Source organism: Elaeis guineensis, chromosome 4 (assembly GCF_000442705.2).
Source record: "Elaeis guineensis isolate ETL-2024a chromosome 4, EG11, whole genome shotgun sequence".
Taxonomy (NCBI): Eukaryota; Viridiplantae; Streptophyta; class Magnoliopsida; order Arecales; family Arecaceae; genus Elaeis; species Elaeis guineensis.
In genome coordinates this window covers 19,241,393-19,266,259 of record NC_025996.2, presented here as the reverse complement: position 1 = coordinate 19,266,259, position 24,867 = coordinate 19,241,393, and the positions used below count along the sequence as shown (strand labels likewise).

At 36.6% G+C, this 24,867-nt stretch overlaps 1 protein-coding gene across 2 annotated transcripts in view; it reads right to left on the bottom strand.

The window, feature by feature from the left end:
• Positions 1 to 362: 362 nt before the first annotated feature.
• The window catches only part of LOC105043517 (probable serine protease EDA2), a 25,713-nt gene continuing 1,208 nt past the window's right edge, over positions 363 to 24,867 (bottom strand). For both annotated transcript variants that reach the window (XM_010921093.4, XM_010921094.3), the window contains 12 exons: positions 22,550 to 22,705; positions 21,715 to 21,897; positions 21,322 to 21,438; positions 19,590 to 19,643; positions 19,434 to 19,505; positions 16,898 to 17,009; positions 16,667 to 16,763; positions 11,312 to 11,406; positions 8,002 to 8,076; positions 5,547 to 5,630; positions 5,127 to 5,225; positions 363 to 588 (listed from right to left, as the gene is read on the bottom strand). In XM_010921093.4, coding sequence (XP_010919395.1) covers positions 563 to 588; positions 5,127 to 5,225; positions 5,547 to 5,630; positions 8,002 to 8,076; positions 11,312 to 11,406; positions 16,667 to 16,763; positions 16,898 to 17,009; positions 19,434 to 19,505; positions 19,590 to 19,643; positions 21,322 to 21,438; positions 21,715 to 21,897; positions 22,550 to 22,705 — 1,170 coding nt within the window. In that variant the 3' untranslated portion in view covers positions 363 to 562. The remainder of the gene's footprint in view (positions 589 to 5,126; positions 5,226 to 5,546; positions 5,631 to 8,001; positions 8,077 to 11,311; positions 11,407 to 16,666; positions 16,764 to 16,897; positions 17,010 to 19,433; positions 19,506 to 19,589; positions 19,644 to 21,321; positions 21,439 to 21,714; positions 21,898 to 22,549; positions 22,706 to 24,867) is intronic.

Sequence of the window (24,867 nt, the reverse complement as noted above, 5' to 3'; positions counted from 1 at the left end):
TTGCATCAAGTTTGAGCTTCAACATAAGATTTTCAAAACTTTGTTTAAATATTTATATGGACCTTGTCAATCCGTAAACAAGTAATCTCTCTCTCTTAGTTGCTTCCACCAAAATCGTTCTTGCGTTAGATTGCTTGTCTTTTGCCTTGTCGTAACCTGTGTTCTAACCGTAACTAAAGGTTCTTGAACAAAGATTTTTTTGATCTTCCAACGTTCCAAACATTTTTTCTGTCATCACTTTTAATAATAAGGAAACCCTTTTCTCGGCAAAAATAATAAAAAGGCCCTTGGTATCTTTATTCTTTTCCTTTTAAGTTAGATACTTCCAATTAGTTATACAAATAAAATTTTAGACATAACAATTACAAGGTCATAAGACTTTAGCCATTTTGCGAGCAAAGAAATATTCTGCGAATACATAAATTAGATGAGCAAGTCCATCATTAATCACTCAGATATATGATTTATGCAGCATACCTAACAAATATATTCTTCCTCTCTAGTTCAATTTATCACTGAAGAAGAATTAGGCTTCCAGAATAAACTTGAATTATGAAAGCAATCAAGCACTTGAAATCATCCCTCCTTCTGCCATATAAACAAATCAGGTTCATCATCATCATGTCCTTAAAATACCGGGGGTAAAAACTGCTGATTTGACTAGCTAGTATGCAAGTACACAACAAAATAATATTAAGGTAAGAAATTAGAATTTTCACTCGCATATATAACATGGGTTGAAATATTTAGCATGTGCATCATGATGTGGTCTAATGGAGAGGGCTTGCCAGGGCATATCTGCGCTTGGATCAGGTTTGTCTCCTACTTGCTGGTGTCCTGAATCCTACAGGAGTAACACATTGGTTTACTTGTTTCCGCTACTAGACCTCTTATCCCATGCCATGTCATCAGGCTAGCTGCAGCTACTGGCTCAAATTTCATTATCAATATTAAATTGGTGCTATAATATATTTTCAATTGTAATGAGATGTTTTAGGTGTTGAAACAGATAATACATTTTTTTTTACTAATTTTCTTTATTTTACATTTACAGAATTCCTCTAACCACTTTTGAAAGACCAAAAAACAAGTTGCCGCAGGCTTAAGCTAAAAACCACGGGTTTATATATTTAGGAAAGATATTTACGATGCTCACACTTTCTGCCTTCTGTTCTTATGTCAGGGGCTGAATATTACTTTGATCTAATTACATCTATGATTTCTAGAGAGATAAGGCAGAAAATGTTTTTTATCTTAAACAAGGAAAAACTGAGATCGTATAGGATAAAAAGGGTCATGTCTGCTATAACTTAAAAAAATATAAACTTTCAGATATAAAAGTTCCTTTTCCTCTTTAGTATGATAGCAATCCTATATTTTGTTGTTCCTCTGGATCAAGGACTTAACCTAATCTCTCGCTCTCACACACACACACACACATTTCTTTTCTCTTTCTTTAGTCTGACTTAAAATTATTATCTTAATTAATAGTTGTCAGATACCATCAACACTTTCAGAACTTTGGGCATCCAACTGCTGTATCTAATGTCCAATATCGGTGATGGTAACTTCAAAGATTTACACCAGGAGATGGGGGGGGGGGGGGGGGGGGGTGTTGTGGTGTGGAGGAGGTGAGGTGTTCCACACTAAATTATTAGGATTTAGTGAAGGAATGTCTAAATCTAATCCAGGTTTGCTAGAATGGATTGATAGGATGGCAGTGTTCGACAGATGTTCTTTATGAATATTTAACCAATTAGTCAAAAGGATGCATGAAATGTGCTCAATTCTGCAGATCTAGTTGTTGAAGATCTACAAGGATGCTTCCTATATATTTGGATAAGAGAACGAGATATATGACAATCTAGTCAGACATATTGAAGAGTCTGAATGACAGGTCTAAGAGCAAGGTTTGAAAGATTCACTACAGAAAAAATGATCCACATTAGGTATCTTATTTCTTTGTTAGTTTCTCTATTTGTTTCATCTAATGGCTGATCATAAACAAAATGATCAATCACTAAAATCATCCACACAATCTAAAAATCAAATTGCAAGCCACAACCAGCTTATTCACCACCATTATATCTAGAAGACCCGTAACATCTTCTAGTATAATACCAGAAAAGCATTCATTCAGTAGACGTTGATAACTTTATGAATTTTATAAGGGAATTAAATCTAGATTTGTTTATTAGATTGCTTACTCATTAAGGCTCTTTCAATTTATATTTGAGCATTATTTTCTTGATCAGAAAATTGTTGAGTACATCTCCTTCTTCACTTTCTTCACCTCAAGTATAATTTGATTAATTTTATTTTGAATGATATTTTTAATTTTTTATATCTATTTTACATCACCTGGACCATACTTTGGAAAATAGTACCACATACTTTTATTTAACTTTATTCAAATTGCAATCAATTAATTGACTCCAAGGGATGAACATATATGACCAGGGATCAGTTTGCGGAGCATGCAATCGCTTCTTCAGTGGCCCAAACAAGCACAAGAAGATTGCTCAAGGCCAAAGATATATTGTTTGAACATGCTATCTTGCCCAGCCCCATTCAAAGTTCAAAACCTGGGGAAGGTCTCATAAACTTGCTCTATGAGATTATTGTTTATGAACACATTTTTTACTTTTAATTAATATAATTACCACCTGTACTTGTAATGGAGGAAAGAATAACTTGAACAATTAAAAGCAAGCTTGCATTTGGGGAAGGCATTCACTAACCTGTGTGCTTCATAAGGTTCAATTCTATGGGACCCAACTTGTCATCACCAAGATGCACATCACAATCAAGAGAACAAGCACCCTCATGACATTCTAATCAGTAGGTTTATTTTTGCCTTAAAGTCTTGAGAACAAATATGGGAAACAGATGTGGTACATGTAGTTCCCAATCAAGCATTTTAAAACAAACACAAGAAACCTCTTAAACATATGTATTATGGTTTTTAGGTATTTATGACCAACAGAATGAAGTTTGAACCCTTAACTTGTTAGATTAATAGGACTTGCACTCAAATCCTATTTGTTGGATATAAACCCAAAACTTATTAGTCCAATATACATTCATATGTTACAAATACAAATGCGTCTCATGATACCAAGTTTTAAATACTGGTACATAATGCTGTACGTTCTTTCATTGGAACGGTATGACATCATTATAGTAATGGTATCAATGGAATGCGTCAAAACTAACAGATCTTTAAAAAATTGAAAAATGGCGATATCGACTGGTATGGCCAATATGGTACCACTGGTATGCACCTATATAGACTGGTACAGCCAGTACATACCGATTGTAACGCCCCACACCAACCACTAACCCAACAATTTGTTTGGGCCTTAAACCATGCGGCCCAAAAATGCTTAAGCCCAATTGTTGGTAGTAGATCACCTAAGTTATTTATACTAGTCAACTACTTTTTCCACAACCAATGTGGGACTATCACAATCCCCCCCATTTAAATCCCTGACGCCCTCATCAGGGCCCACTTGGCCCCAGTATCCCCTTTCAGTATACATCCATGTACGACTCCGGAGGCAAGCCCACCATGCTGTTGTCACCATCCTCGATGGTCAATCTCCCCCCATCGGATCGAGGGTACATCACCGAGATGCAGTCTATTCCAACGTGGCCCCACACGATAGTACCTCTGGGAATGGCTCTGATACCATTTTGTCAAATCCTAATTACTTATATCATAGTCCCCAAATGATCATAATCTAAGCTCTGATACCACTCTATCATGCCTCACACCGACCACTGACCCAACAACTTGTTTGGGCCTTAAACCACGCAGCCCAAAAATACTTAAGCCCAGTTGTTGGTAATAGATCACCTAAGTCATTTATACTGGTCAACCATTTTTTCCACAACCGATGTAGGACTATCACACCGATATAGCTATTTTATTGTCTTGGAATCTGTACTAGTGCCGGTTTTGTGCTGGAATGCTACACTACTGGATGTACTGTCCCATTTCAGTGATTTTTGAAACCATGCTATAGAACTATGACTTTAGGCAATTGTTAGTTGATTTTTGGCTCAATCGTGTCAATAACCACACACACATAGTTGATTAATGTCTACTATATAACAACATAGACGCACCAAATAAAATTTTGGGTGGTTAAAACAAATACATTGTTTAAACATCATGCTTATACATTATTCTGATATTCTGTAATAATTGTTATCCTATGTCTATGCTCCATTAATGATTGAAAAATATTTTCTTGCATGCATTACCATGAAACAGTCTATAACTATCTGTGAAATTCGGGTCGAAACATTTCAGCTGAAACTTATGGGTTTTTGACTGATAGCTACAAGCTTTGGGACTCTTAACTGTTACATGTTCTCCCTAATTTTCCAATATATCACCAGCACCATCTGATGATCACAGAATATTCTAAAGCATTTTAATTTTATGCACCTTTTTGTTCTGCTGCATTAGTGTTGGGCACATGAGATGCATGTAGAAAAAGCATGATGGCTGCCATTTCATATCTGATTAAAGAACTTGATTTCTTTTTTTTAAATCATGAATTGTATCATTAATACTGTGCCCATCTTTGTCTGGGTTAAATGGTGTGTAAGTGACCTTTTACTGGAAATATATCTTATTAAACTGCAAAAAAATGAACCAAAGGTTGGCTAACAGCAAATTGGCAAAATTGGAGCTCTGTTACTATGAAGGGTGTTGTATTTTAATTAATTAATTTCATCACGCTTTAAAACCCAAGCAATACAAGGCAAATGAAAACAAAAATGATCCCTCAATCTAAAACTTTCTATATTCAATCTTAAAGCAGATTAAAATCTATGACCCAAAATATCAGTAGAAATGCAAATATTTAAGAGAGTCTACTTGTAACTATGCAAAAACTAAAAAGAAGTTTAAACACAGAGAAATAAAACATAGAACAGTTGATCACTTTGTTGTACAGTCAGAGACACTCATAATCTATGAATAGGTGCTCTTTGTCTACTGATTCCCAGTTAAAATCAATCCAAGAAATAAGTTGTGGAGTAGGCATCATGTACTATTATGAATGAACCTTCATTATGGTTATGAATTGATCACAATCAGCGAGAATTCCTACCTATACTTTGGCACTCTGAGAGCCACAGGTCAATATCTTCTATCATCTGCTGCCTCACTTTCTGGACTGCTTCAGGAGAAGTGCAGTTTTCAGCATTACCTAAGAAATATACATGTGTAAGACAATGCAGTCAGAAACAAACCATTGATGAGGTTATTCAGCAGATTTTCAAGTAGCAAGTCATCATCATCAAGCATAAATGTTGTCCTAAGATGGAACACTGTAACTTATACAAATATTTGTTCTGGAAGTCAATTGTTACAGAGATCCCAAACACAAAAGCAACAGGATCCCACATGTCATCTAAGCAACAGCACTGGGATCCCCAATGCAATCTGAACATGTTGGCAAACTTTTCCTATCAGAAAAGGTGTATGCAAGTGGTCTTGAAAGCAGCAAAAATAGAGAAGATAATTATACCTTCAATGCTCAGAGGCGACTGGGGACAACCTCTAAGATCAGTACCGTGTCCACAATTATGGCATTTGATCAAGTAGGATGGTACTGGACAACATAAGACAGTCACAAAGACAAACATTAGTTGACAATAATTCGTCCAAGCATTTATATCGATCAATATTAACATCTGAAAAAAATGTACAACTCAGATTATGTGTAAACAAAAGTGTAGGCATTAATATGGCTTGATTTCGATTATGCAACACAGGTGAAAGACTTATCCTTACAATAAGAGTAAGTCACATGATATAAGAAGACTAGAGCTTTCAACATCTTCTTTTGATTATGATTTACGAATGGTAAAGTACTTCAAAACTTTACCTTTTCTATATAGTCTGACATACTATCTGAATCAGGAGTTAGTGGAACTATGCAGAGTAGAGGTCTCAAGTTTCAGTGGAAGGAAGCAGCTATATGTAGGATGTATATTTATAATCACAATAAACATAATATAATATTCTAGTTATAGAATTTCCAAAATTACTTGATTCAGGGACTCAAAAATGATAAAATGATAGATATCACATTTGTTATGGAATTAAGATTAGATGTGACGAAATATATTGACTGAGAAAAGGAAACTAATATTGGTTGGAAACATATGGAAGTCGGTGCAGAAGCATCATTTTAAAGAAGTTTGATCATGATACATCCTGGTGAAAATTGAATCAAAACAGTTCACTGGAGATGCTGAAACCTTGAAGAGGAAGCCTAGGTCGCTATTTAAGTCTTTTTGGAGAGAGTGAAAAACCTAAGAAAACCCTCAGAACTAGTCTACTCTGTGGAATTAAAAAGGTAGTGTCTAGATTAAGCTACGCGAAGGTCCAAGATGAACCTCTGAGCCCCTTTCCCTAAGCTAGTTTAGGTTTGATTTGAAAGAAAAGCTAAAATGAGCAAACATAAAATAAAAATGACAAAGAAAAGAAGAGAGTGGGAAGAGTGGAGAAAAAGATGGTCAAGAATGACATAACCTACCCTCCAGGCTCCACATTGGCCATCTCCTCAACGAATTCAGCTTAGTATACCCAAACAAAAGTGGAGGGGGAGGTCCTCTTCCTCAGTTTGGAAGTAGGAGTAGGATCTACGAATAATGGAGGTTATGGGGTGGTCGAAGCCATGGTTAAACGGTGTGGAGAAGTGGTAGAAGAAGAGAACCTAAGCTTTGAGTCTCTTATTGTAGGTTTTGGTGGGTATTAGGAGGAATCCTAGTCTGACATTTTCGTGATATGTGAATGGGAAGGGGATCTATGGGAAATTGAGTCATAGTGTGGAGGGAAACACGAAGCACACTGTTGCTCCAGCAGGGTTTCCTTAATTTTAGTGAAGGCTGTGAGAGATGGTCATGAGAGAGAGTCCCTAACCATTCTATAGGACTAGCTTATTAGGTTAGAATTCCATATGTAAAACACTGTATGATGAGGTTAGGTGGTAAGTGTGGGAAAAGGAATATTAATTGTTAATTGTTAGAGGTAGTCAGGATCTAGGTGGAGTGCATGGTGGGCTAGATAACATGTGATCCATCCCCATGGGCATAGGGTAGGCTGAATCCAAGGAGATCTAGGTTGGTTAGGATGTAGATGGGAAGTTTTGTTTCTAAAAATTTAAGAGATTGAAGAAGTGATCATATGCGAGGGTGTAGTAGATGCAATAGGGATCGAGTGTGTATGCTGGTGTACATGGGTGTAAAAGAGGATTAATGTTGGTGTATGTTTGGTTGCATGTAGGTGCGAATGGGGACTAGTGTGGGTGCAATGGTGGGTGTGTGGGAGTGCTTATGGATGCTTTAGTGGATGGTGGGTGTTTATGGATACATTACTCAATATGTTCTTGGATAGAAGGAAGTTAATTAATATATAAAAGGAGATTTACTTATGGTGAATAATGAAGCTTTCATAGAATCTTATAATGGCAGAAATGAAGTAGCCACATGAGGAGGGAGTTTTAGCTATTTAATATGGTTTCAGGACACTGGCTTGCAAGCTTTCCAAGGAAGTTTTTTGTTGTATGAGTTAGAGACATTCACATTTAAATATCTGAAATTTATATCCTGAATTATTGGTCTTACAAAATGCTTACTTTCTTTCTTCTTTCATGTAAAATTGGTCACGTCCCACTTATAATTACTGCTTCGTCTCCAAAAAAACATAACTGTAATATAACATCAATTACTGCTAAATTATCTCTTAAGTTCTTGGATCATGACATATAACTTGGTGGAACTTACTGAATTAACCGTATGACATGCCAAAACAGAACTCAGACAACAATTTAAAGATATCTTGTGTATAAAAAATTATATGAAAATAAACATAAATAGTAGATGTGATAAAGAGTGAATCTGGATTCAAAAAGCGAAAGCCCTATTTCTAAGATAACATCTGTACAAAGTTGCCAACAAGGAACTATATAAGCTCACAATCTGGGGATGATGTTTGCTTGGAGGCGTGGCGCCAGGGATCTTGTGAGCCATTGGTAAATATGATCCTCGAACCTGCTTATTTATATGGAAATATATCATTAGCTCAAGTGTGACAAATAAGTGCCACGAAAGGATGAATTAGTTCATTTCACAATTCAATTTGAAATTGCAACATATACCTAACAGAAGTTATCTGATGTGGCTATGCATGTTCATGAAGAATCTGTATTATATAAAACCGAAATTCCCAAATCATGCGCCAGTTAGAAGCCTTAAATTTTGTGAAGCCTATGTACTTCACAAATACTCCCCTTTTTAGCAAATACACTAGTCCATGACCATCTCTCCAATAAAACATGCCTGAGAGAGAATGAAACAGAAGACTAGTCCTTTTCTTTATCCATAATAAACCCCTTAGTTATGAAACATTGAAACTTATTTCTATTCTTTTCCTCCTTCACCAACCCCCCCCCCTCCTCCCACCAAAAAAAGCATCGGTGCATGTGCTTTGATACTTTCAAATTGAAAACATGCTAATGACATTTTGCATGCATGCACCATGAGAAACAAAAGGAAAAATGAGATATACTATACTATGCAGAAATCTACATAATTTTTAAACAGCCGAAGCTCCAAAGCTGCTGTCAATCATGTGCTAGATCCAGATAGCCATGAAGAATCCCCAGAATTGGAATAAATCAGATGTTTTCTTCATTGTAATACTTCATGTATAATTCATGTTTGATCCAACTCGTTAGACTGTAACTTGATTCTACTGATGTACTCTCCACTGGCTGCCCAGAAGGTTCCCAACTCTGAGGAGGGCAATGGCTCTGGTTCATTTCACTAGATATGGCGGTGGTCAACCATTAAATGAACTAACACCTCATTTTTTCTCTCCTCTTCTAACCAAATAATAGATGACAAAATATTATACGTGGTCATCCTTTATTGTTGTCAAAATCAGGATCCCTAACCACTGCTAGATCGGATACATGGACATCAACTTTCTTCTTGAAGTGACACTATTCTTTACAGAACCTTCACCTCCAAAGAACTGGTTGGCCATCACCATCATCTGAACAATGCAGTGGAACTTCGACTTTGATTTACTATATTGGTTCATTTTAACTTCATCATTCAGCATTATAGAAGTAACAGGAAATGCCTAAGTTCAGGGGTTACAAGGACATGTCTTCCTAACAGAGCACAAATTGAGGGTTAAGAAGGTAATGCATAGACATAAAATATAATGTATTTTTCCAAGGTGTCTCCAACTCAACCAACCTATTGATGTCTATACTGCAACCTACAGGAGCAGGGATCAGTATATAAAATTTAAATAGCACAACATATACAATATATGCAACAATGTGAAAGACAAATTGTTCATTTTGCTGACTGACTTGGTAGTTTAAGCCAGCTGTTCATTTTTTTTTTTTTAATAAAAGGATCAATTTCATGGGCATATTTGAGAAATCAATGAGATGTCAACATTTTTAATAATATAGTTGATCTTTAAATATCTTTCCAACTATTAACACATTTATTTCCTTGTGATGAAAAGGATGCATGCGCCTTTTATTGGTTTCTTAAATGGACATCATTATCAAGTCCCTTGAATCATTCCCATCACATGTGATTTTTTGGTGGTTGTGTGAGAATTTGTACTTCAGTATTGCTCATTTCTTTTTAGTTTGTTTCATTTTATACTGAAAATACTATTATTTTCCTCTAACATTCACAGTAGGAATTTGTTTCCGCCACCATGAAGTTTGAGTATTTGAAGAGATCGTTTTCTAATATTTTGGATCTTGGATTGTAATTGTCATTGATACTACCATGGTTCTCTTTATAGCTGATTTATCTTCTTAAGCACTGTGAAATTACAACTGAGCTTTCATCTGTTTTGGTTAACCAGAGGTTTTTTGATACTAATGCAATTAGAGATTTTGAGGACTGCTAACGTCAGCATCAGCTTGCCAGTCCATCTTAAGGCTTATTCAGGAGTAACATAGCAAGTACACGATCCCTCTCATTGCTAACTTCATCAACCACAGGGTTTGCCTGTATCACAACTATCTGGCCAATCTCCAACTGCAAATTTTTTTCTAAAACTTGTATTTTTTACATTAGTTATGATAATAAGCTATTGAATTTAAATTTTGATTTAAGCAAGATATATAAGTTGTATCTTTAGCAATCTTCAGTGTCTAATTAGTATTTTTTAAGCCAAGAAGCCAGACCAAGGTCCACTATCTCGGTAACGGATATCGTATCGATACCTTATTGGTTCATATGGTATGATTGGTATAGTACAGTATGCATCCTATGCCCAAATAGCTCCCAAACCATTTTTCTCAATTTTTATCTCAGTACACCTTAGTTTGGGTCGGTATAAATTGATACATAACTCGTACGGATCGGTATGCCTCGGTATGGGGCTTGTACCGACTCGAAATGGTGTTTCATACCAGTTTCCTCCTGGTACGGTAAGGTACATCTCATACCGGATGGTACGGCAAACCATGGGCAAGACCATGTCAGGGCCACTTGAGATGGATAATAGTAATTATTTTGGCCACTTAAGAACATGAATGACTACACAAGATTAATCCTCACTATAACAAACAAAGCAACTGATAAACAAACAACAATGTCAACCAGCGCACATAAAGATGGGTTGCAACTAGCAAAACAAGATCATCATCTTCAATAATAGTGGTGTGCTGACATAAATTATGGTAAACATTTATGGGATATTACCATTTTAAAGGATAGATATAGCCATCATTCAAAAATGGGTATATATTAAAATCTATGAAAACTAAAGAACTTTACAGGTTGGCTTCCCTCTATCACACACCTGCAAACTAGCAATAAATTATGTGTCGACTTTGTGTAAGTTTTTCATGTACTCTGAAACTGAGATTCCTCCAGAATTTTGAAAACTAATGCCGATATACAATAATGTAAATAGTTCAATCTTTAGCATATAGTTATCGAAATTAGTCATTGTTGATTGACATGGTTTAACATTTTCTACATCTATCCCAAATTCTTAATACTCAAAGCATATTTTGATGTATTAGTGGATACACAATCAAATCTTAGAAGAATTTCAAGAATAATCGGTTTTGTAATTTAAATAAATATCATGTTTGTATCCATTACCATGTGAAATTTTGGATTGTCATAGAACAATATGTCCAGCGTATAGAGTTGAAGATAGTGGATGCTAGAAGATCCATTAGAATTAAGGAATGGCATAAATTAGAACAGAAATTTAAATGGCAGAAGCATTGACCAGCTATTTTTGTGCCTCCATAGTATATGTTGGTCATGTCCACATCAGGATAGATTCCTTCTCCAAAAACATTTTTGCAGAGATCCAAATGGTACCTACAATTTATAAGAAAAATTAAGGTACAGAATCTACAGATACATAGACAAAGAATCCTCTCACCATTCTAACACTTTTTGGCATCAAATCAAATACATGAGTTTGGCTTTGTTTGCAAAGCAAAACTGGTAAGAACCATCATCTTTCTCTGAGATTCATGTTATAGATTACAAGGACCCTACAATCTGGATTAGGTTGCCGTCTTGCTGAAACAAACATTACAATCACTGCCACATTGCATTAAACCCCAAAGAAAAGAATTTCACCTTCATAGAAAAGCTAACCCATGTCCTAAAATAAACATCTAAATTCTTGAAAAACAAAATTGTAGTTGTAGGTGTAGAATGCTAAACTTACGTATATCACTATACTTGGTAGGGATTAGTAGGGGTGGCAATGGGTCAAGTTGGGTCAGGTTTATGTTAGATGGAGACCAACCTGACCCACTAAACAAACAGATTGATAATTCCAACCAAAACCAACTTGTTTGTTAAGCATGTATCCCAAACAGAACCCTGTTTCATAAATAGGTCATGTCAAATATGACTTGGTTAATGTGCTAACCTGACTCAAAATGCTTAAACCCATGCAGATACATTTATCCGATACTAACATGATTAATCTATTAACTAATGCCCATCCACTAATTTCCTATCTATATATTAATTTATAAATTCGTGAAATTTAGGGTCAAGCCCATCAAGCATCTTAACCCAAACCTAGATCGATTAGTAAATGGGTTAGTTGTGTCAACCCACTTATGACTCAAACTTGATTATGCCCAACCAAAACATGCTAATTTCATGTTAGGTTCATATTTGCTCATTGGATCAGGCCAGGGGTTTCCACCAAGGAATGTTGTACTAGACCAAACTGCTCAACTCCCTCCATACCATATCGACCATGAATCGAGACAGTTTGTGGTCTGGGTACAAATATTAAGCCCAAACTGGTGTGAATTGGTCATTACGAGCTAAACCACCCGAAACTGCTTGATTTTGATGAGTTTGGCCTAGTAAGGGCCTAGTACCCACCCATTAAGCCATTGTCCCCCAATAATTAAGGGGGCAAAGATCACCATGTCCTTTCTATCTATGTTTCACAAGTGAGCAATATAGCATAGGAGAAAGAGAGGAGATAAAGACAGGAAGAAAGTAGAAGAGCGAGCAGGAAGCGTATATCCAACATTCAGCAAGATAGTTTCCATACCCATTCTCTCCCTTGTTTTGGTTACATCTCCAAAAATGGGCATAGATTTAAAAAATAAGAAAAAATTATGCAAAATTTTGCATTTTGGCATGATAGCATGATATATCGTAGATCTTAGTGAGTCTATGCAATGTGAAATAACTTTGGCATGATTTCTTTTTATGTCATAGATATTAGTGAGATCTACTAATCTTAAAAGTTTTTGATTTTTGATATTCATTTTTTAATAAAAATATAATTTTGCATAAAAATCAATAAAAATAATGAAGACGTTAGGTCTGAAAAATTAGTATAATGCTCAGGGTATAGCATGTTGTCTGCTATCTTTTTTAACAGCAATTTGATCAGTTTTTAGCATATCAATTGCTAGTCAACTAAAAGATCAAATTTAATGCAATTCCTAGATCAATTAGGCTACTAGTGATTTACATGGGCTGAAAAAAATATGTGGTACCTTCTATCAGATGCTACACCAGCCATAATTAAAATTTAACTTCAAAGATTTTTTGAATTAGATATTATTTTTAACAATAATTAATAAAAAAATATTATTAATTGAAAACTCAAAAACCCTAATTCTCTAACTAGGGATCCCCTGTTTCGAAACAAAATAAGGGGTTCCTTGTATTGAATTTCTGATGGGGGCTTTTGAGCCCTCTCTCTCTCTCTCTCTCTCTCTCTCTCTCTCGGCCTCTCTCTCTCCCCCCTTCCTCTTCCTCTCCTCTCTTTCTCTCTCGGCCTCGTTCTCTCTCTCTCTTCTTTCTTCTTCTCCCTTCCTCTCTATTGATGCGGTAAGGCTCCTATCTTGTATTGAATGAATGAATCGTGTTAGTAATTAACCATCCGATTTGGTACCCCCTGAACCAACCAATTGGCACAGTTCAACATTCCATGATACCAACACTTGGTATTATATGATACCAATATCGTGCCGGTCTCCTACTAAAATATAGTCCCATACCAAGATTGCTAACCTAGATTTCCATCTAAGAGATAGTATCTACCATGATCTTTTTTGCTTAATACCATTATAATCTATGCTAGCACTCTAATATTGCCCTCCATAGTGGATATTACACTTTTCTACATTTGCCAACACTTATTTGCAAAGCATGTTGGTAATTCAAGTCCATCATGAGCATCAAGAAAATGCTAGAGGCCAATTATGTAGACTGACTCATTGGTTGCTTATCATGATATTGCAAGCTCATTTTTTTCCTATTCATTCATGACTTATTCTAAGAGTTAAAATTTGTCCATTAAGTTCACCGAACAAAGCTAGAGGTCGTATTGGTTGACAACCAGTTCAATACGGTATGGGTCTATACTGCGCTATTCTGGGGCATATTGAAAATAGGGAGAGGGAGGGGGAGAGAGAGAAAAGGAGAGAGGAAGAGAGAAGAGGAAGGGGGGAAGACTTATTGGTGACAGCTGATGGGGGATTGAGTAAATCATCATCCAATGGCATGATCAATTCGTCCATCAGCTCTTGGAATCTCTTGGAATCACTCAACAAACCGTAGGAACACCCCCCCAGCACGATCCGCCAAACCCTAGATCTACTCCCTCTGTATCCATCCATAGATCCAAAAATCCCCTAATAAATATGCGAAGCCGAGGGATTCAGAGAGAGATTTTGGGTCGGTGAGCAAAGGAGGGGGCGAACACTCGAACCATCATAAGCCATTTTTATAACCATTGTGAGCTATTTTTATAATCGAATTGGGCTAGTTGTATAAGATTTTATAACTAAACCAAAGCGAACCCCTGAACCATTCCAATTTGGTATCGGTTTGATTTGGTATGGGTTAAGCTGTCCAATTCAGATTGGTTCGATAATCACTAGTTGCCATCTTCCAACCTCTTGAATATTCATTAAAATACTTGTTTTGGAACCTCAAATTCGATCCATAGCGGCCGAAGAAGGAGAAGCCCAGCCCACAGGCACGCAGACGCAGGCGGTAGGCCTGCAGGCGCACCTGCGGGCGTTTAGGCCCGCTGTAGTGCGTGCAGCCCAGGTGCACGCCCACGCGGTCTGTGACACAGTCCACCATGGACCGTGGGAGGAGATGCGGTCCACGCGCTCCCCATGGACCGCTGTGGTCCAAATGCATTTTCACGCAGCTCACGCATGCACGCACGGACGAGCGTGCGATACGCAGCGCACACGAAAAGGCCACGGTTCACACAAGGCACGGTCCACACATGGTCTAGAGGTATTTTTGCGCGATATGAAGGTCAGGAGAGCTTGCAGGTGCGATCAGATGACCATGGGAGCTTGCAGGGTTTTCTTGAGTCCTAATATAACTCTGATTTCGATCCAAAGTAGTTTTGAGGCCCTATAAAAAGGGGTACACGGGTTGAGAGAAAGGTGTAGCGGCTATAGAGCATAGAGAGCGGCCAGAAAGTCCTTCTTGGGGTTCTTGGAGAGTATTGTAAGGGTTGAGTGCTTCTTATTGAAAGAGAGAGATTTATAAGAGTTAAGAGTGTGTGATCTCCTCTTGTATTTATTTTCTTTCATAATAAAGCTTACATGCCCCGTGGAGGTAAGTCTTGGATTGATCCACCTATCTAATTGTGTCCTTTTTATTTATCTTCTTTCTTCCTATTGCAGTGTCGATATTGTCACCTGGGTTAGCGATCTTTGGCGGGGGATCCGTATTTCGCACTCGTGAGGGATCCTTCCAAACAATACTTAGAAACCATAAGATGTTAAAGTATGGAGACACTTAGATTAAGGATTGATGAAGGTTGCTACATGAAAACTTCCTTTTAATGTGATATGGATCCCTCTATTTGAAAGATCACATCTAGATTAGGCAGCCTCCTCCATGCTTTGCCATCTAACCGATGAATATGTTGCAGCCATAGTACCGCTTCCAATCTTACAATTTTGAGAAGGTTACTTGCTGCTCCATGTGAAGCACTAGAATCATAATTGGAGATGATCTTTAGACATTTAATTTCATAATGAAGTCTTGTGTTACCAGTTATTCTAATTCTTTTTGCTATTTACTAGCCTTTTAAGTTCAGCTGAAGTTTTTGGCATCATTTAATGTTTCATCGCACACTATTCAATGTTTTAGGAATATTCAACATTGTAGGACATTAGGACTTGTAGTTATACCAAAGACATAGGCAATTGAACAATACCCTAAACTTAAAGCACCCCTCTGTGTACGATAGATTCAAGAACCTCTCTAATCTAGCCTTAAGGGCTAAGGCAACCTTTATTATTTCATGCACACAAAATAAAATGTCCTGGTACCCTATGGTGGACATACATAAAATATAATTAAGTTCATATACATGGACCTTGCAATATATTTGCTACTTTTCCATATGTGGCATTTGCTGGTTGACGACCATACTCATCGTATTAATGTATGTACCATATAGTCGGCCTATTTCCTTCCAAATATGCACTTTGATCCTCCAAAGGCGATCTCAAGGCATGAATTTATTTGGTTCAGCTTGCTTCCCCCCCCCCCCCCCCACCATCATCTTACACAGATTCTTGTAGGTTTTCCCTTTTTTTTCTTAATGTCTGTTAAAACAATCATTTCCTTCCTCAAACCTCCTATCTACAATCTGGCTTGTGATGCACAAATCTGAAAACTTCCCACTCATCCCCCATCACAGCATATTTTAGGATCAGTCCTTTCCAGACCTCTAGTTCCATCTTCATTCTTACTTATATTTCATCTTTTTATTTATTTTTGCATTTTCTTTATTTTCTTTCAACTGTTTAGAGAATGATATATCAAGTGTGTCCATTTTACTTGTTCTCCATCTGTCACTCTAAGGTAATAAAACTTTATCATATCTGAAGGATATGGATACAAATGTTAAAAGAAACCAAGTTATCATTTTTGAATTAATCAGGTTATTTAATTATTAAATAATTAAAAACCCAACAAATTATATAGGGTTTTTTCTGGAGTAATGAAATTATAATAGAAGATCAGCATATGTAGAGGAAATGTAGAATACTATTAAATCATACAAATTAATTGAAGTTATATATGAACAATTTAAAACAAACTGTACCTTGTATCAATTTTTGAAGAACGGACACTATCATTTTGGGGTGCCACTTGGAAATATGCAACCTCAGTACAAACTTGGAACCACCACAGTCTATCAGCTGGCAAAAGAACATATAATCAACAGATGTAACATGCCAAAGCTAATCAAAATGGTGCACATATTTACAACAAATTGTCCGCATTTACTTGCATAGCAACACATGCCAAATCAATACCCAGGTTAACATATTACCACTCTCCTCTACACCAGGAGTTGTGTTCTTCAAATGTTGCTGATCGTAAGTTAAAACTGATGCCCCAAATTGTCCAAGGTAATAATCTTTCACATAGCTAGCATATGTTTCCTGCATGACCAATTAATAATAGATTGATGTAGCTTAAAATGCTAACAAGAAGACTTTCTGATAAGTGCTTACACTATGAAAAATATAATGAAAGATAACTTAGCCAAGCCCAATCTGTATAACAAGATGTCTGATCATTAGGCTAGAATACGAAGCTTTAGTATTACTTGCATGGAAAATGATCTACAAGGATCACCAAATCTGCAGTGGACCATTTTAGCAACATCAAGTAGGCTTGGACAGGGTTTTGGAGGAAGATCTGCCACATCCATTACTCGATTGTGACCGTAACTTCCAGAGGTCAAAACTTTCTCATATGGCATCTATTTTGGCATGATGATGTACAACAAAGCTCTCAACGAGTACTATGGGAGTGCGAACATGCTCATGGGGTTGGTCACATGTAATGGACATGGGCTTACAATGACGTTGGGGCATCAAAAAGGCAGGTCAAAATAAAAGTTTCTTTTTGAGTAAGATTTTGATCGACCATGTCTTTCAATCTGGGAGCCATTAGGCAATACAAAAGAAGGCAAAGTTAATATAGAAGTCAATATCTAGTTTATGGAAGATTTTAGCTTTTTAGTACTGTTTTCACTAGTCACAGCTATTTAAGGAAAGTTGTAACCTCTCCCAACTAGAAGAGAAGTCCTGATGGACCTCACTAGAATAAATAAGGACCTACATAGCAATTCTATTTATTGCTAAAGAAAACAAAATGGGTATAGAGCCCTACTTTTGCAATTCTCTATATTATATTATATATATATATATATATAGGTATTTCTTGAGCGAGTAGAAGGAATTTCCTTCTTCTGCCTGTTTGAATAGAAAAGATGAATATAAACAGAACCAGTGGAACTTCATCTATACCAATAATGTTACTAGCAGCCAGCAGGTCAAGAGTGTAGAGTGTTATTACTTCTCTAAAGCGTGGAAAAGCCATTCGAAGCTTAGCATATAAGACCTTGTGCATCATGTCTAATTCATCAAGTTTCACATACCACTGAGCTTCTAGCAATATGGTTACATGCTATTAGTATTTGATTACAGAAACTGAAAGTGTGTAAAGACCACTTCTTTTAAAATTTTAACTTGTTTACAGTTCTTAAGCACTGAAAACCCCATATGCAACTAACTTTAACAAAGAAAAAAATGATTTGAGCAGGTTAAGCTAAGCATATTAAGAAACAAACCCCTATTAATGTCTTTGAAACATAAGTTTAGAAGAAAAATTAGAAGCATGCCTGGGATATTTGCCTAAAATGAAAGGTTGAGTAAAAGGAAGAGAACATAAAGGCTGCAGAGTGCCGGTTCTTGCAAAAAGACCTCCAGAACAAATGATGAAAGCGGGTAGTCAAACTGCATAGCAATATCAGCTTGCTAGGTCAGAGGGTCAACCTGATAAAGTTGGACAGTTAGGTTGTAGTTGTGAAAGGTCTGTTGTATTGACCCATACCGCCCTGTACAGATCCTAATATATGAGCCAAACCTGTCCGTGTCAGTAAGTAGATTCATCCCATACTGCCCAGTTTCTGGCAATATCCTGGCTAGCAGTGAGAAAAACTGTTGGAAACCTGTCTCAGTATGGGATGTCTACCCTATCTTACCAAACCAGTGATGTGTCAATACGGTTCTTGAATAGGGTTTTGCAGACCTTGTAATTGTGACTATTAGGTTGCATCTGATCAAGTTTCTTAGGCCTAAAATTTCTATCAAATTGAGATTGTGCTGATCCCATACTTAAATACAACCCAATATATTAAGAATATCATCATCATCACCCCTTTACTTCTAGGTAGGTCTGAGGTCATCATCATCATCATCACCCCACAACCCTGCCCCTCTTCCCGCCGCCGCCGCCGCCATCCCCTCCCCCCTTTTTTTTTCTTCTAGGCAAGTTTGAGGTTTGAGAAAGGATTTGATAAGGTCAAGCTCAAGGCGTTAGTGGACCAGGTAAATTTGGACTTGGCATACGTGCAAAGTGCAATTGTGGCAAAGTGGGTGACGATGCAAACAAAAAATTTAATATTTCTACAATATAACAAAAATAAAAAAACAATCACCTATACTAAGAAATAAAATAATCATAAAACCAAAGATTAAGCACACAACTATTCGCTACTTCCATCAAGACAACAATAATATCTCTTGGAAATGATGGGATAAGCATAACCATCAAACTTTGGCCTAATTTTTTGGGAGTACAGTTTAGTGTAATATTTGATATAAAATCTACTTAACGATATGTCCAATTTTTGAAAAATGTTCAAAATGGCGAGGAAAGTTCATAAAATGAATTATCATACAGGGTGAACACTAGACAACATCTTTTAAAGAACTAAATAATAGATCCAAATATTACTGAACTAAAATCAACTGAGGACATGCACAACTAGGTAACAGAAAGGAGGAGGAGCATACCACCAAGTCTTTCCCATTCTTCTTGGCATCAACAAGTGGGGTACATAGAACATCTGGATTGCCGTACTGAAACTGAAAATTTTGCAAGCACATTATTGAAGTACTAAAATACTCTTAGCACTTATATTCCATTGCAACCATAAAAATTATGCTTACCGCGATGACTGCAGCATCGGCCAATAAGTACAAAAAGTCACCATCATTTTTTAGCTGGAATTACAAGGGGAAAAACTCATTACCACAATAAAGTGAAAGTAAAGGGATTGGATACAACTTAACTACGTGCCATTTAGATCTAAGTGGTGGGAACAATATATATGCCAACTAAAAATCAAGCATATGTAGATGGAAATGAACTTGCAAATATTTCTTTCTTAGATCAGGAATTGCAGTAATAGGTTACTATTTGGCATCATTATAATTTAATAAGAAATGTGTTTCAACTGAAGCAACAATCTCTTCAAGGAAAACATAATATATAATAAGCTCGTCCATGTAGGTGAATGTAAAATGGGTATTAGAAATCTGATAATGAGGAAGTCTTAGCCTCTCAGGCCTTAGAAAGACCAAGACATTTCGCACTGCTGTACTCCGATTCTTACAGGTGACAGATTTGGGAGAGATGGCATGTCATGTTGTTTACTCCTTGTATCACTCTTTTAGTAAAAGTAAAGAAGAAACACTTTATTTTCTCTTCTGCTTAGTAAGATCCATCCATACTATAAACTTCTAAAATCTCCTTCAGTGCAACAGCACGTCATTCATCATAGCAGCAGGCAGCATGATTCTCTTTATAATCTCTCTAAAAAATCCTGAAGGCTCAATATAATAAAGGAAAATTGTATAGCAACCAAAACTACACATCCAATATTAACATATTGGATCAAGCAATGACAGTGAAAACAAGTCCCTATTTTCATTCTCCCTATGCCATTCAAAATGAGGGTTGCGTTGACAACAACAACAAAAAGTCATGTTGCAATACAGGAAATGGTTAACAAATTGATGCCACTTAACTTTCAAGGACTTCAAGTAACCATATAACAAGGAATAGTGACAATAAATTAAGATGAAGATAATATAAAAGCTCTGAATGCCACATGCAACTAATCACCTAAAACTGCGATATTGAAAATCCACTTCAAAAGCTTTAACTAAAGACAGATTTTGGTTTGTTATATCCACCTGTTTTATATGTTATTTTTTACACAATCATTCTTGCATGCCTGGTTTTCAGGTATCTCAAATCCAACACATCAACATCCAAAAATAAGGCCACTACCATGTAGATTTATAATTTTATATGCTTTTAAATAGGCTGATGATATTCCAGAGCTAGTTTTGTTGTCCCAGAGCAATGCATTGCAGACTGAGCATTATGCCCCTTTAACAACAGGTTATTCAAAAGTGTAGTGGAGGGCATAAAAGTAATCTACAATTTACTGCTGTGAAGCAACAATGCTTTCCCCCCTTCCTCTGTGTGTTGTAAGGCATAGCAAGGGACAAAGAATAATAACATTGATGCTCTCTCTCTCTCTCCCCCCCCCCCTCCCCCTATATATAATCATAGATCTAAGGACAATTGGCATGGCAGTACATGGCATGATAAACACCATGCCAATGCCACACTTGCATGTGACACTAGCACAGTACTGACTACATGCCAATACTTGGCATGCTGCCATGCTGGTGCATACCAAGCACAGGCATAGTACTATTGTGACAGTGCCAGGTTGACACACACTGGCAGACAACGCTTTTATTCTTCTCCATGTCCAATCTATCCATGCAGTAAATAAAAAAAATCTTGAATAGAGTTTAATATGCCTAAATTAACCTCAAGACAAATTATAAGAAAATAAAATCAAGAATTGATTTCAGAAAATACCGAGACTGCACCAAACAGCTTCTTCACTGAACTTCCATTGGACTGAAGTTGTTCATCAACAAGTTTGGTTACTTCTTGAAGGGCAGCTTTGCATTCAGCACCAGCTGACTCTCCAATCTGAAGCAAAATGAAAATAAAGAAAAAAGATGACAAGATATTATCTTGGTTCATCTTTAAGGTGCAAATTATAGGCAAGGAGTTGAATTATAGAGCCACAGGAAGGCAGTACCACCAAAAAAAAAAAGGGGGCTGCATCATATTCATGTTGGAAATTACAAAATGATATAAACTGAAGACGGAGAGCTAAATGATAAAAAGAAAATCGAGAAAAATAGAAGTGCATAATATGACCCTACATTGAAACATGTGTAAAGAAAGCATATGCTTATGAACCTGCTTGTCAAATTCTGTGAAGTTGTAGATAGCAAGAACAACAGCTGAACTTGCAAGACTTCCGCATGTTAAGTGAGGGAACTTCAAACGGAACCAGGCACTGAGTGCTCCAGGATATGAAACACCAAAAACAAACCAGGAATTTTCAACTTTTGAGATATTGTATTTTGCATTCAAGTATTCCTGCAGAACAAACAAGATAGTAGAAAGTTAAAAGGATTAGAAACAAATTAAGAAGAAAGAGAAGGGGAGTTCAAAGGAACATGGGTAAGTTTAAACTTTGGAACAGCTTCATTCTATAGGGAATTATCCTTTTTCTAAAGAAGAAGAAAATATGAAAAACTGTGGCTGAAATAAAAGTTACAGTCTATGTATGTAATCACAATTAGACTTCCTCTATTGCTGCACTCTTAAACTCCTGGATTCTGCAGCAATTTATTTTAATATACACAAGACAAAACAGAGCATCCTTCATGCCAATGCTTCCAATTATTTCCAACACCAGAACCAGTCAAAGAGCTAAAGAAAGAATATTAAGGCAAACATGGGATATGGATGTTTGCTCATTTGAGAGCTAGCTGGTGCAGTGTGGCATATATGAATGAAATAGTTAGTACAGAACAAGTTCATGAAGTACAGAAATTTATAGAACATCAAACTTCTAATCCAAACCAAAAAGTAGATAAAGATATCCCAAAGATGTCAACATATGAAGGCAAAAAAATGAAAGCTGATTTAAAAACAAATGAGAAAAGGGAGACACAAAATTTTAGCTAAGAGGAAAGGCTAGCAACTATTGGCTTTTTGCAGCAGTTTAAGCGAATACAGCAGTCACCTGATAATACTGGCGGAAAACTGCCAAGTCAAATAAAGCCTGCTTTGAAGATAGAAATCTTAGGTTTTCTGTTGTTAAATACTCGAAAGGGGAACTCTTCCCATAATAGCGATGCTCAAGAGAAACCAAAGCAGCACCAAACTTCTTTGCCAATACCTGCATCATGAAATGAAACATAGAAAGCGACTTTGCAAGCACACATAGCAATGTGAAATGAACCATGAATATTAGGTAATATCATGAGTTGTTAACATAATCATTTCTAATAAAGGATCATGTGAAATGAACTATGAGTGTACTCGCAAGGTTTTTCAAATCCTTCTCACAATTTTCACCCATGCAAGCTTAGGAATTCCCTTTTTCCTTGTACACATGAATAGACAAAGAAATTATTAAATGACAATGCCATGAATAGGCTAAGCAAGTCATGTCACCCTTGTCACGCCTCAATTTTGGCATTGTCAGCTACTTCAACATTACTTAGGATACCTCATAAATCGGGCAAAATCATTTCCAGCCCATCTCACTAGCCACCCATTGTTAACTTTCTGATGATAGTGTTCACTTTTTTTTTTTTTTTTTTTAAAAAAAGCACTTTGTGTGGTCGCATATGTTGAGGCGGCCCCTAGACTGCACAACACAAGCTATTTGCAGTCCCTTTACGTGTTGGCCATATAAATGGGTCACCCAGGCAGCCACACATGTGTCAGCATACTGCATATGGACCTGTATATTGCATATACTCCTGCATACCTTAAGTGCTATGTGTTTTGTCCGTTTTGTTTATAAAGGATGTACTTCAAAGTTTAAACTTTGTTATAGACTTCTAACAATACTTTATTTCAATTCGTAGATTACTCAAGATCCACAAAACTGGAACAAAGCACTGTATCAGTATCATACTGCTTCAATACAGTATGGTAGAGTAAGGTATGCAACCCATACAGGCATAAACTTGCCATACTTTTTTTCCACTCTCAGCTATGGTGCTGCTTGAAACCACATGGTATGGGCAGTTTCGCTCGGTTCGGACCGGTCAGCTCATATACCAAATAAGACCTAGGAACCATCCCGATTTCACACAGTATGGTTGGTAAGCCCTGGTACATGCAATTCAGGATGGGTCTGCAGACCTTGTTTACTCTTTATTGCAAGTTTGAGCATGATCCATACTTCATGAGATGGTATTGTCATTTTATTAGGTCAACAAGTCATGTTATGTCAGAACTATGAACATGCACTCAAAAGTCTAATTTTTAACCATTTATATATTTCTGCACTTTATTTATTTTAAATATTGAAAAATATGAACCTTCCATGCAGCCACATTTGCGCTCCAGCATGCTATATGTGAGCCCCTCATACTGTATATGTGCTACGCAAGGACTTCACTGCACGCAAACTACTTCCACTTTTTAAAACATTGATGGTGTTTGTTTCCAACCATCCTCATTCTATATTATCATCATCTGTATGACTATAATTCTCTTCCTTGAATTTCCTAGCCCACCACCTATAGCATTACATAGGTTTATAAAGAAACTAGTTTTCAAAATAAGGACACTTACTACCTGGATAGTTTTTCTTAAGCAGATAACATTGAGGAAGTTTATTTACTAGGATTAGTAAAAGTTCCTCCAGGCATCTTCCCTTCACAAAAACTGGATGAAAGTTATGAAGGAAATATTCATGCTGACAGTACTAATTCATTCATGGCATGAGGCAAAATGAATACATATAAGCACATAGGCTTCAATTAAGACAAATGGTTTGGATTGACACAGAGGATACATCGTCAACCTGAACAATCGTTTCATTCATCAAACACATCATATTATATCAGCTAAGGTCAGCTTTTCTTGGCTCAAAACCTGAGAACCTTGAGTAAACTGAACCCATCAATCTATATAAATTGCACAATTTATCTATTTACTAGGATAACATCAGACAGAATCATGGCCAATGCATTATCTCCTCTTTATTCAATAGGACAAAACCATGGATAACCTTATAAATTTTCTCCCCTGTATTCAATAGGACAAAATTGCGGACGAATTTATAGATTTTCTTTCAACATGCTTTCTCCTTTTCCCTTTTCAACAAAGATTGAGTCTCTCTCATCCCTCTTTCCATTCACAAAAGTAATTGTACGTCAACCATAGTTAAGTGCTCCATCTGCCTTTCTCCGGGGTAAGTCCATCCAGTGGGGTGTAGTTTGTCACAGTTTATAAATGAGGTTCTATTGGGTAAATTCAGGCTAATCCCCCAAAGATTCTAGCCCTGACATCTGCAAACCTAGATCTAGACTGTAAATCACT